Source organism: Notechis scutatus, chromosome 1 (assembly GCF_049901735.1).
Source record: "Notechis scutatus isolate UNSWTSFEM ecotype Mainland chromosome 1, rNotScu1.2, whole genome shotgun sequence".
NCBI classification, from domain to species: Eukaryota; Metazoa; Chordata; class Lepidosauria; order Squamata; family Elapidae; genus Notechis; species Notechis scutatus.
In genome coordinates, this window is record NC_142009.1 from 106,766,179 (window position 1) to 106,779,373 (window position 13,195).

The window sequence follows — 13,195 nt, forward strand, 5'->3', positions numbered from 1 at the left end:
AATATTAACAAGCCAATCCTACATATCTCTAAGATCAGCAATAAGCCCCGCCACATTCAGTGAAATTTATTTCATGTCAGATTGTGGTGAATATATGTGTGTGTCTGTCTGTCTGTCTGTCTGTCTGTCTGTCTGTCTGTCTATCTATCTATCTATCTATCTATCTATCTATCTATCTATCTATCTATCTGGCAATCTAGCTATCTTTGTAAATACATGAAAATATTGGGTGTTTTTTTTTGTTAGGACAGCAATTTATAAAATTTTGTGATATAAAGCAATAACTAACATAAAAATACAGATGGATGTGAATTCAAGAGATTACAAAGTGTGATGTGAAGTGAAAGCACTGTTTTTTCATTAAAATATTGTATCAGTTCCTTCAAACACTAGGTGATTTTCTGAGCAAATAAACCAACCACGAAAATTATGAAAAACTACCAGTCTTAATAATGATAAACCTCCCCAGGAATTTGAATTCCTACCATCCAGATTTTGGAATGGCATTCTTTTCTTTCTCATTTTCACCTGTGGCTTTATCATAAAGTTGGGTTTTCCTCTCCTCACCTGGCTAGGCTTTTTAGTATAACATAATCTTAACAACAGCACATGAACGTTCAGATTAAGTTCTGAAACAGCCTCATAACAGGATGTTCAGCTAACAGTATAGCTACATTTTTGTCTCCCTAAATGGGGTTATGCTGAGTTGTGTTGTTTTTAATTAAGAAAAAAATGTTTCCTGTTTAAGATGTCTTCTCCTGCAATCATTTTTGAAGCCCGAGGTTCATCATTCATATGATGATTCATACCCATGATCAACATTCCAGTGACAAAAGATATTTTTTTTACAAGGGAGTAAATCTAAATTACTTACTATTCAACATCACCAGGTCTCCAGTGGAAGGATAATGCAATCTATCGGCAAAGTCCTGACAATACCAGATAAGCAATTCCTGGCCAGGAGGAATAGGCTTGATGGTGTAGAAGTAGATGTTCATGCCGTTCTGACATGCAGCCAAGTTCTGTTCCTGAACTGAGTGGGCTGGATTCACATAACGCATCCAGTTGCTTTTTTCTTCATTAAATCCATCAATGAAATGGAGAAATTCATCACCAGAATAGATCTACAGGAATATAGAAATGACAAAGCCTTAATGACAGTTAAATATATTATTGGTTTTAAAAAATCCTCTTCCTATTTATATAATATTATCATAAATATAGGAAACAAAACATCCCAAATAGAATTTGGTCCTAATTAAATGCTTTTTTTATCCTTTTGTAGTTATTGCTTAGTTTTGTTGCAGAGTTTTCAATTAAAGTCTGTAAATATTCAATGTTTCTGATTTAAAATGCTACCTAAGTCTTGTCAAAAAAAGTATTCACTTAAAGTTGAATATGTCTTTGTATAGATGCTAGGAGTCAATGTTGCAAAGCCAATTCACTTAATTATGTTCTAGTCAAATATTTATCTTATCTCTTCTGCCTTTCTCTTTACGATTTCCCACCATCACTACAGATTTAAGAAGCATCAGATTTATTCAGATACACCCTCACCCCACAAGTTCTAAAATAGCACCAGATCATATTTAGAAGGCAGCCCTTTTGTACAAAAACTGGGTGATGTAAAGTGAATTATACTACGGTAAATACGGTAAGGAAATATGGAGGCAAGACTGATCTAATAATTAAGTGAAATGCTTTCTTCTCTAAATAAGAATGTTAGGAAAATATAATTTCACAGAAGGTGACAGGACAAATAATGCAATTTGAGGCATGCTTCTTTTCAAAGTGCCTCTAAGATTATGAAAATGAACGGGTCCTGTTGAAACTTAAACCATACACTGAATAACTGTTGCTCTCTGAAGCAATTATTTGAAAGTTACCACTGGGGGAGGGGGAGATTATTAACTGGAACCAAAAAAGTTTTTATATATTTCCATTGAGAAATACTTCACTCTTTTTTGTCTTGTTCCCATGGGCTTTGGGCAAATGGCAAATATATACTTCTGGTTTCATTTTTACCTCAACTGTTAAACCTGAGGTAAATTAATCAGGTGATTTACAGAAGGACACTCAGTTGAAATGTCATGGCTAAGAAAGGACTTGAGTTTAGGTTTGCTCTTGTCAAAATGTAAAAACTGCTCCAGTTCCTTCTGTGTTTTTTTTAATAGGCATTTTTGTTTGAATGTTGTTTGATGTAAGAATATACCGAGAAGTCATTAAAAAAAGACGAAGTAGCAACAAAGCTGGCCTTTTAACACACACAGTAAACACCAGAATCACTTTCTTACTTCCTGTCATTTGAGGCTGAGGAAATACATGTAGCCTCATCAAAGAAGCCTGAGATTTTGCGGTGTTTTTGTTATGAGAAAGATGGAACAAAGACTCAAGAATTATGCTCTCTCTCTCTCTCTAAAAAAAAAAGCTTGCTAGCTCCAATTTGCAAACTTCCAGGAACTCAGCAGTTCCAGTGATATGCACCGACGTTACAGGGAAGACCCCATTTTTCAAATTTAAATGAAAGGTTTTCCAGTCACATTCCAAAGCTAACATAATTTATTATATGCTTCATCACTACTCACATGCTGTGCAGTGAGACTGCTATAAAACTTTATTCTGCTGCCTCATCTAATCATCATGAATCAAACAAGGGTAAAATGTGCTGAGTCATACTGCCACAATTACAAGAAATGACATCACCTTGGCGCTTGCACAACATATTCATTCTTTTTCTTTCTAAAAGGTATACAATTTTTATGGAACCCAAATAAGATGTTTCTTTTCTTCCCAGACATGTCTTTTCACATGACATGCTGGAAATTATCTTCCAGTTTCCTTTGCATCTACAGGGCTGTTTTCAGGCACTGAGGAAATAACCTTTTCTAAGAATCCCAGGCACTGAATCAGAAGATTCAACTCCAGTACTTAGCAAGATTTTTCAAAATGCAAGTACTGTAATGTGTGTAACGTGTGTGATGTTGTGTCACATCCTGTTAGGTAGTCAGAATTCTTTTCCAAGAGTTGCTGAATAATTGCAGAGCTCAACTGCAGGCTTTCCTAATCTGTTTCTCTGCAGATGTATGAGACTTAAGTCCCCATTGTTGCCAGCCAAAATGGATCAAATAAATCAGAGTCTGTTACATCCAGAGGGCCCAGGTTGTTCTCTTCCCCAACAATTAAGCTGAAGAAGGGCATGTTTATTTTTCTTCCATGATAAGAATTTGAAAAACTATCAATATAAAGAGTCAATTAAGAAAATCAACTATATCTAGACTGATGACACATCTGCCTTATTGAGCAACTAAAAGTGAATGAGAACAAATGACCAAAATAAATGTTTCTACACTGTCTTCCAAATGGATAACTTACAGAAGGAAGCAAAGATGACATGGCCTTAAGTTGCAAACTTTCATCTCGGTTATTCTGTTTTTGTAATGCAGTATTGGAATGAAGCTAGCAGTCACTGAGGCATACCCACAGTTGATTATTTTTTGCTGAATCCTGAGCTAGATGTCTTATGCATACCTATACCATAATAAAACTTAGGCAAGATGAAATCTCACAGCTTCAATTCTTCATTTGGGAAACAAAATTGGTTCTTCCCCTACAGTTGCTGTAAGACAGGGGTGTCAAACTCACGTTGTCACAGTGGCATCACATATCAGGACTTTTCCCCCTCTTCGCTAAACTGAGCGTGGGCGTGGCCTACAGGCCGGGAGTTTGACATCCCTGCTGTAAGAGAATACACAATTAATATAATAGAGGATTTGTTTTTTTCCCTAATGCTATGCTAATTAGAGATCTAGTTTGGTCTAGTGGTCAAGGCACCAGGCTAGAAACTAGCAGGCATATTAGATATGTTCCTGCCTTGATTTGTTTATCAAAAATTAATAAAGGCAGGATGTAAATAAATAATGAATACAGCATTCCTCCCTATATAAGGGGTTAAGTTATAATTGAAATTGCTGAAGAAAAAGCAAATGATACAATGTATCATGTCCAAGTAACCAAGTCTTCTTCCTTCCAAATCTCATACTTTATGACAAATTTAGTTCATCTTATCTCATCCAATATTTATACTTCAAGGGTACAAGAAATTTATTTAACTTAAATTATTGAATGGCGATAAGGTGGGAGTAGGACGCATGGTCACTTAGTTTCTAGCCTGGTGCCTTGACCACTAGACCAAACTGGATCTTTAGTTAGCATAGCATTAGAAAAAAACAAATCCTATATCATATTGTGTGTTCTCTTACAGCAACCATATGGATTCAACCAAATGAAGAATTGAAGCTGTGAGATGTCCTCTTTCCTAAGTTTTATTATGATACAGGTATGCATAAGACATACAGGATTTAGCAAAAAATGATCAACTAGCAAAAATTCTCATAATATCAACAACCTAGGTTTTTTTTTTTTTAATTCATGTACCTGCCTTGTGGAATGAGTAATCAAAAAGATGTGTTCTCTTCATTGTGTTAGTTAAAACTGTAGTAACTCAGTTACTATAAGCACTAATTGAAGTATTTATCTTAAATTTCCTCCATCCTGTGGGCAGAAGGAATAGCATCACATTTGTGAGATTAATCTCCTGATTTTGGCAGTAACCCTCAGGTTTTAGAGGAGGATATCTGAGAGAAACTGCTCTATTATATATTATACCCAATGTTGGTCTGAAAGTTGGTGGGTTGAAGTAACCAAGATGCAAAAGGATTACTATTGGCTGTTCTATTCTCCTAAGAATGGGATTATAGTCATATCATAGGGCTTTATTACTAATTCATCATTTAGCTCATGCAGTTCAAATAATGACAATACTGTTTCACTGATAACACATTTAATATTTTAAAATACTTTTATATGAAGTTATTTTCCTTGCTTACCCTCCAGAAATATTTTCTGTTTGCATCCTTAGGAACGGTGTCACTGGTATAGATTTCACCAACCAATGGTCCAAAGCGTGTTCCTTTGGGGATAATATCTTTGCTAATAACTCCAATAACCTGAACGAAAAGGAGTTGGATTATGTTCAGAATAAATGCACTGAAAAACACATAGTTTAAAACAATACACTGGTATAAAATACTGTGGTTATAATATTGTTTGTCTATTCACTGTATGAACCACATATGTTCTCTTCTTCTGTATTTAGAATATTTCAGCGATGAGTTGACACTTGCTGTTGTAGAAGGAAGTACTTAAAATATGAATAATGTTCATAAAGATTAATTTGATCTGTTTTCGTGCAGATATTTAGATATAGCAGTATACAATTTAGTTGTAATTCATTATCACATAACTAAATTACAATAAATTTACTTTGAAAAATGCACCATAAAGCCAGTTTGGTCTAGTGGTCTAGAAACTGGGAAACCGTGAGTTCTAGTTCTTGTTTAATGCACATCATTTAGTGACTGAAGCCAAGATATTGTGCCCTGACTCCACTAAAGGGAGAAAACCTTAATGCAACTGGCCAGATAAGTGTGGACAGCACATGGCATTTTGGATGAGGCTTGCCAGAGGTGTTTGGCAGGAATACACATGTCATGAAAGACACATTTTGAGAGCAATATATTTAAAGCAAGGTTTGTATAGGTTGTCCTCAACTTACAACCATCCATTCAAGGTAACAGTAGCACTGAAAAAAATGACTTATGACCCTTTTTCACACTTACAACTGTTGCAGCATCCCCACAGTCATCTGATCAAAATTCAGCTGTTAAGTGAATCATGCAGTCATTAGATGTATCCTGTTCCCCCCATTGACTTTACTTGCTGGGTTGCAAAGGGTGTTTGCATGCAAAGGGTGTTTGCCCCAGCTGTCATAAATACATGCCAAGAATCCAAATTTTGATCATGTGACTGCGGGGAATGTGGTGATGGTCTTAACAGATAATCAGAGTTGGAAGGGATCTTGTAGGTCATCTAGTCCAACCCCCCGCCCAAGCGGCAGTCCAATCTCTTCTTGAAAGTCTCAAGTGATGGTGCTCTCACAACTTCCGAGGGCAAGCTGTTCCATTGGTTGATTGTTCTCACTTTAAAGAAAATTTCTCTTTATTTCCAGGTTAAATCTCTTCTTGTTCAGTTTCCATCCATTATTCCTTGTCTGGTCTACAGGTGCTTTAGAAAATAGCTTGACGCCTTCCTCCCTGTGGCAGCCCCTCAAATATTGGAAGACTGCTATCATGTCTTCCCTGGTCCTTCTCTTTACTAGACTAGCCAAGCCCAGTTCCTGCAACCGTTCATTGTATGTTTTAGCCTCCAGTCCCCTAATCATTCTGGTTGCTCTTCTCTGTACTTTTTCTAGAGTCTCAACATCTTTTTTATAATGTGGTGAACAAAACTGGATGCAGTATTCTAGGTGTGGTCTTACTAAGGCTTTATAGAGTGGTATTAGTACTTCCCTTGATCTTGATTGTATCCCTCTGTTAATACAAATTAGGATTGCATTAGCTTTTTTGGCTGCTGCTGCACACTGCTGGCTCATATTTAGCTGGTTGTCCACTAAGACTCCAAGATCCCTCTCACAGTTACTGCTATTAAGCCTGGTTTCACCCAGTCTATATGTGTACCTCTGGTTTTTCTTGCCTAAGTGTAGGACTTTACTTTTTTCTACATTGAATTTCATTTTGTTAGATATGGCCCAGTGTTCTAGTCTGTCAAGATCCATCTGGATCTTGAGCCTATCTTCTTGGGTGTTAGCTATTCCTGCCAGCTTAGTATCACCTGCAAATTTGGTAAGTTCCCCTTCTATTCCCTCATCTAAGTCGTTAATGAAGATATTGAAGAGTACTGGGCCTAAGACAGAACCTTGTGGCACCCCACTGCTTACTTTCCTCCATGTAGACTTAGACCTATTAAGGACTACTAGTTGAGTACAGTTTGCCAGCCAGTTGCGAGTCCATCTAGTGGTGGTGCTATCTATTCCACTTTTTTCTAGCTTACTAAGAAGTAGGTTGTGGTCTACTTTGTCGAATGCCTTGCTGAAATCTTAAGTGTCTTAAGTGTAAGTCACTTTTTTCAGTGCTATTGTGCCTTCAAATGGTTGCTAGATGAATGTTTTTAAGTTGAAACTGTTTGTACCTTACTAGAATCATTGTACTTTTCTATCCTATACAGGGAGACAGATGTATATTATTATCTGAAATAGTACTTATTAAGGGACAACCACACATGAAATCTCTCAAATGCTTATTGTGGATTTAACCAAGGACCCACAGCTTTACAGTGTAAAATATATTGGCTGTTGAAGTTCCTCTTTGCCACTAATTATATCATGGACTATTTGAGTATCTTGTTACATACTGGGGATTTCCTCCCTTCCTCTCGCCTCCTCCACTAAGTCCGCTAAATTTTAATTTGCTTTGAATATTATATAAACAACAGAGTAACTTTGTAAACCAGGAACCATGAATAAGGACTTTTTGAAACTGATGTCTGTAACTTAAATGGAAAGTCGGGGATGAAAAGAAGACGTTTGCTCCACAGACTTAGTAAACATTCATGTTCAAGCTAATGAGTCATGCTATTCTCACACTATTGACTAGCTTCATTATACCTAATAAAATAATAGAAAGATATAACTGCATTATGGATCCATCGCACTTAACTTTGAAAATAAGGGTAATAATTAAACCAAAACACCACAGTACCTCCTCCCTTTTCTTGAATTTATATTTATTGTAGAACTTCATTAATATCTAGTATAATATTACTTGTGTTTAGGAGGGGAAGGATTATTGATTCAAGTTAGAGTATGAGTGAGATTTAACTTTTATTCCCATCATTATAAACATCTGGTTTTTGCTGTCCATCTTTTGGAAGAAAGCATATTAGCATTCCATCTATGTAGTATCTGGAAGATTAAAAAAAAATGTATCTACCTAGTGGGATCTACAATAAACACTTCTGAATTGATCAGATTTTGTCAGTCCTGAACAGAGCAGTTTCTCAGTACTGAAAAAATGAAAATTAAAAGCTCTAGTACAGCAGTATCAAACTCAATTTCACTGAGCGCCACATCAGGGTTGTGTTTGACCTTGGGGGGCCCAGGAGGCCGTGGCGAGGGTGGGCCTGGCCAGATTGATGTCACTTGTGTCGGGTGCATCTGTAGAGGCCCAAGGGCTCTATCAGTAAAAACAGGCTCCAAGCTCTGTTTTCAGCCGCGACTGTTTCAGGGGGCTCCGTTTTTCACTGGCAGAGGGTTGCAGGAGGCCATTGTGGCCAAAAACAGAGCTCATGAGAGCTGCACGCAGCCCCCTGAGATCCATTTTTACTGGCAGAGGTCTGCAGGAGGCTGTCACGGCTGAAAATGGAGCCTGGGAGGGCCGTGTGTGCCGTCCCGAGTTAAATTTTTACTGATAGAGGCACTGCGGGCTGGTCTTTCACTGTTTCCAGGGCAGCCCTGCAGGCCAGATTTAAGCACCACATGGGCCGGATCTGACCCACAGGCCTTGAGTTTGACCCCTTTGCTCTAGTATAAGATTCTAGACTCTAAGGTTCACTTGAATATAGCCAGTTTTCTTATCACTGGAAGCTTATCACTACAGCTTTATCATTTGATTAGTTTGCAGGATTTTTTTTTTATACAAAACAGTAGGTTCCACAGCATGAAAAATTTGAAACCCCCTATTGTACCAAATAAGCTACTCTCAAAGTTTCCTAGGAGTTGCAGTTTTCTAATGAGTTGAAACTTCACAGAAAACTACAACTTCCAGTATTATTTGTAGCAGAAAGGAATGGATGTTGAACTAGTTTAAATTTGCAAGAGAAAAAATAATACTGACAAAGTAGTAGCACAAATACCTAGGATTTGGTTTGGTATGAATTTTTTGATGAGTCTGAAGCAATTCTTGACATTTTCCCCTAAACTTTAACAAATTCAAACCAGTTGTGTGTTTTTTAAAAACAAGTAGAAACAAATAGGAACATGCCTAATGGTAGTGTTTATTTTTACCACTCTTAAGCATTTTTCATAGAGGTGAAAAAGGCAGATGTTTTTCTGGCTTTTCCCCATCTGACTTCATTTACATTCTGTTACAGCTTTCAAGAGAAGTTTATAGCCACTATCTGAATTATACTGAAGTCTGGCTGTTTTTGCTTTTCATAGTTATAAGAGATGCACTCTCCCTTACATTTTAATTTAAACATATGCTGAAGTTTTCAAAGTGTCTAAGAATCATTATGATGTGGCATTTGTCAAATGAAAACAGTTGGGGGATTTTTGTACAATAATTCAAAAAGCATGCCCAAACAATATTTTGAGCAAGGTCTTTGTAAGAATTTAGTATGATATGTCAGTTATCCTCATTAAGTATGTGTGTGTACGATGGGCTGGGTATATATGGGGGGAGTGGAATGGTTTGTTTAATGGCATGAGGGACAATAACAACAGAGGGGACTGTTTGTAATATTTAACCAAGCTGTAGAGTAATATTTGTTAATTCCAGCGATTTCATTTGGCTAAGTTTCCTATTCAGATAATGGTTAAGAAAAATTGCACAGGGTTCCCAAATATTTTTTAAACACCACATGAAAATTTTACAATTTGCAAGTTAAGAGGAAAGGGGAGAATGAGAGAGCAAAACTGGGAAATGCTGCTTGCTATTATCTGTCATAATTAGCAACTCTCAGGTTTTCATTCCAACGTTACATTTCCATAAAAACTGCCATGTTAGTCTGTAGCAGAAAAACAAAACAAAACATAGCCTTCTGGCACCTTAAAAAATAAATGGATGCTAAAGTTTTCATATACACCTCATTAGATGCATGAAGTATCATCCTGAATAAATTACAGCTATTATCAAGCATTGGGTACACTGGAAGAATCACATTCTTTGAGGAGGAAAAGGTAAGTGGAATCAGAGTTGAGAATATATGCACCGGAACCGCAGTTGTTTAGGTTTCCTCATACATATAACTAGCCTTTTTTGAATTAATATCCTCCCTAGAAAGGATCTTAGTGGCTATTTTCTTAGTGTTAGTTATATGTTACGTTTAAATTTATTCTAAAGAGCACATTAATTTTCTGAATGTGTGAATGAAATACTACGCTAAGTTACCAGAAATTATTTATTGTAGAATGGTTGCACAAAAGTTATATTTTCAGGATTTAACTATGACGTTCCCAGATAATATGATATAGTATAGAGAAACTCTATAGAAATCCAGCTTTGAGCCACAAATCAGGGAATTGAGTTTCATTATATTTTCATAATGGCACATTAAAGTGGTAGCATGGCATTTTTTTTTAAAAAGTGACCATAATGTTAAAATATACACATCTTTAAAAAATACAACTACAAATCAAAAAGGAATGTAAAATAAGCCTTGTTGAATTTTGAGAGACACAAAGTGATATTTCAAATTTGCCCACTAGGTGTCCTTAAACACATCTGCTTTGGAATAATGCTGCCCCAACACCACAAATTCTCCACTAATGGGAATGACAGCAGACCTTCTGAATAGTATCTCTGACAAAGAAACTCTGATGACAAAGGAACGTAATGCCTATATTTTAAAACTGAATAGAAAAGTTTCTCCTGGTGCTATGATAAGTACAATTGTTAGACAGACTTCCCCCCCTCTTAAGATATAACAATTATAGAAAGTCTTTAATTCACAAAATTACTAGTTCTACTATTAGTATATGGATGTTACTCATAGAATATGAAGTATAGTAATGTGTCACTGAAGGGTAAGACCCTTATGCTTCTTGTTCATATAAAATCCTCAAAATTGGCCTGCTGAAAATGGACTATTGGAAAACAAGACACAGGAAAGTGTTTCTACATTATTTTTTTTAAAAAGCAAGATTACAAGTATTATAATACATTCTTATTCATTAAATTTTAATGTGTTACTAGTGCTTTAGGTATAAAGTCACAGAATTGCTTCTATATTATGCTATTCTGGTGTGATCTTTAAACTTCAGATTTTGGGCTGAACCCTGTTAATTGTCTTACAATCAGTTCCTTTGTTTTTCTTCATAGGAATGCACACTAGAATTTGACAGAGGGAACTTAATCCTATTAATTTTCCTGAACATTAGTGATATCCTGAACAGGCTATTAGCCTTCCTGAATTAAAGAAAAATAAATTAACAGGGAACTCTTTAAAAAAAGGGTCACCAATTGTTGGAACAGAGCCACTGTATCACTTATATAAACATTTTTATTGAAATATCTTTCCGCTTTCATGTTTTATCTGTATAGAGAAGCCACTTCTTTTGATTCTTTCTGGGCATCAGCACCTTTTCTGTGTAACATTTTGTCTGTCACTTGATACATCCCATGCAAATTTTATGTAAGTACTTATTAACTTATTAAAATGACCCTTCATAAGACACAGGCTGAATGTAGATAAAAGACACAAGCTATTATTTCTTTTAATGGGCACTAACTAATATCACTAGCACATATAACTTCATCAAATAATAATAGCAACAGAATAACAGAATTGGAAGGGACCTTGGAGGTCTACTAGTCCCCATAGCTCAAGCAGGAGACCTGTACCATTCCAGACAAGTGGCTGTCCAGTCTCTCCTTAAAAGCCTTCAGTGATGGAGCATCAACTTCCGAAGTAATAATAAATAAAAAAATAAACTGAACCTGGATTGATGTCTATGAGAAATAATTATTAGCTTAACCTCCACTTCCCTATTTCCATGATGTCTTGTTCACTTAAGCTTTTGTCTAGAATAATACCCAATTTCTTTTGTTTTCAACCACACTGGGAGAATAATGCACTGAAGAGAGCTTACATCCTATAATTTATTCATTTTTAAAAGGGTGGAGTGAGAGATAATGTTTTCCTGTTGCTTCCTTCTTACATGAACATAGCAACAACATCTGCAAGATATTCAAGTGATAAATATCTATTTAATGGGTTAGTGTACAATATGGTTAAATGTTTAGTTTGATTTTTCTGTGAACTACCATAATCTTATTGGCTGGAAGGGTGGCTTAATTCTAAAAGAGCAAACCAATAAATATTGAGGTATAATTCTCTTCAAGTGCAATTAATAAAGAGCAGTATCTTTTGTGGGTCTAAGTACCAGTTTGTACAAAAATACAGCATCTAGATTACTTCATGGAATCAGCTCTATGGAACACAACCACCCTTTAAAAATATTTTCTCAAATCAAAAGATTTTGATCTGTAATTGTTAAAAAAACTGAGACTAGGCTATCATAAAAGCAAGTTTTTCTTGCCACAAGTCCATATAGAAATTAAAGTGGAGATTCTTCTGTAGATCTCTACCAAAGCAGCTTGACATGGTCTCCTCTGCTGTGATTGGTTGCACTAGAATGGACACTTCCCTGGTACCAATCTTTCTATCTGGCCAGTGTGTATTCCATTTGTGTCCATTTATATGTGGATATTTGAGGGTTTTTTTTCAATAATCTGATAGGTTTTTTTAAAAAAATATTGCCTATTATTTTAAAGGAACCCAATTTGAGGGTTTCATTTAAAAGGAGTGTCCATTCAAAAAGAAAACTCTACTTGTCCACACTGAAAAAAATAAAAAATACTACATCATGAATGTCCATAGATAAATGATACACCTTTGAACTTTAAAAACTAAAACTGCTTTAAGATACCCATACGCTTACTAATGGAAATCGTACAATGAAAAACAGTTCCATAAAGTAATCCCCAACAAAGGTCAACCATATGACATGTCTTGCCTTTTCATTAAAAGGTGGAGTTCCAGGATTAGCAAAGCAATGAGAAATAAACAAAAACAAGACACACACAGGTGCATGTAAAAACACAGGAGTATCTGTAGGCTCTAGGAATATTACTCTAAATGCAGTTTCTTAATGACAGCATTAACATTTCATAAGCATATTTTTCTCCATAAAAACAGCTCACTTCTTGCATCATTATATGTGATCATGTCTGAGTAATCTATCCCTGAAAAATAGCAAGACCTTTGTCTGCCAAAAGCTACAACCTCAAGCCTACATATAAGATGCAGTTCCTTTAGATTATTTTTTGGCATACAATATTTTGCAGTATGCCCTAAAACCAAGTTTATCAATGAACATAATATGCTATGATAATAAAATGTTCTCATTGCATCTATGTTTATGAATTAATGAAAATAGTTCAAGATCTAGGACACCAAGATAATTGGGTTCTGCATTCTGGTTCTCTCCCCTCTCCTACCAAATTGTTCACAAACTCTA

The 13,195-nt window shown here is 35.8% G+C and overlaps 1 protein-coding gene across 3 annotated transcripts in view; it reads right to left on the minus strand.

Annotated features, from left to right (window-relative positions):
• PRDM1 (PR/SET domain 1) overlaps window positions 1-13,195 on the minus strand; it is a 108,964-nt gene that overhangs the window by 13,505 nt on the left and 82,264 nt on the right. For all 3 annotated transcript variants that reach the window (XM_087942784.1, XM_026666618.2, XM_087942775.1), the window contains 2 exons: window positions 4,887-5,006; window positions 875-1,124 (listed from right to left, as the gene is read on the minus strand). In XM_087942784.1, the coding sequence (XP_087798910.1) occupies window positions 875-1,124; window positions 4,887-5,006 (370 nt within the window). The remainder of the gene's footprint in view (window positions 1-874; window positions 1,125-4,886; window positions 5,007-13,195) is intronic.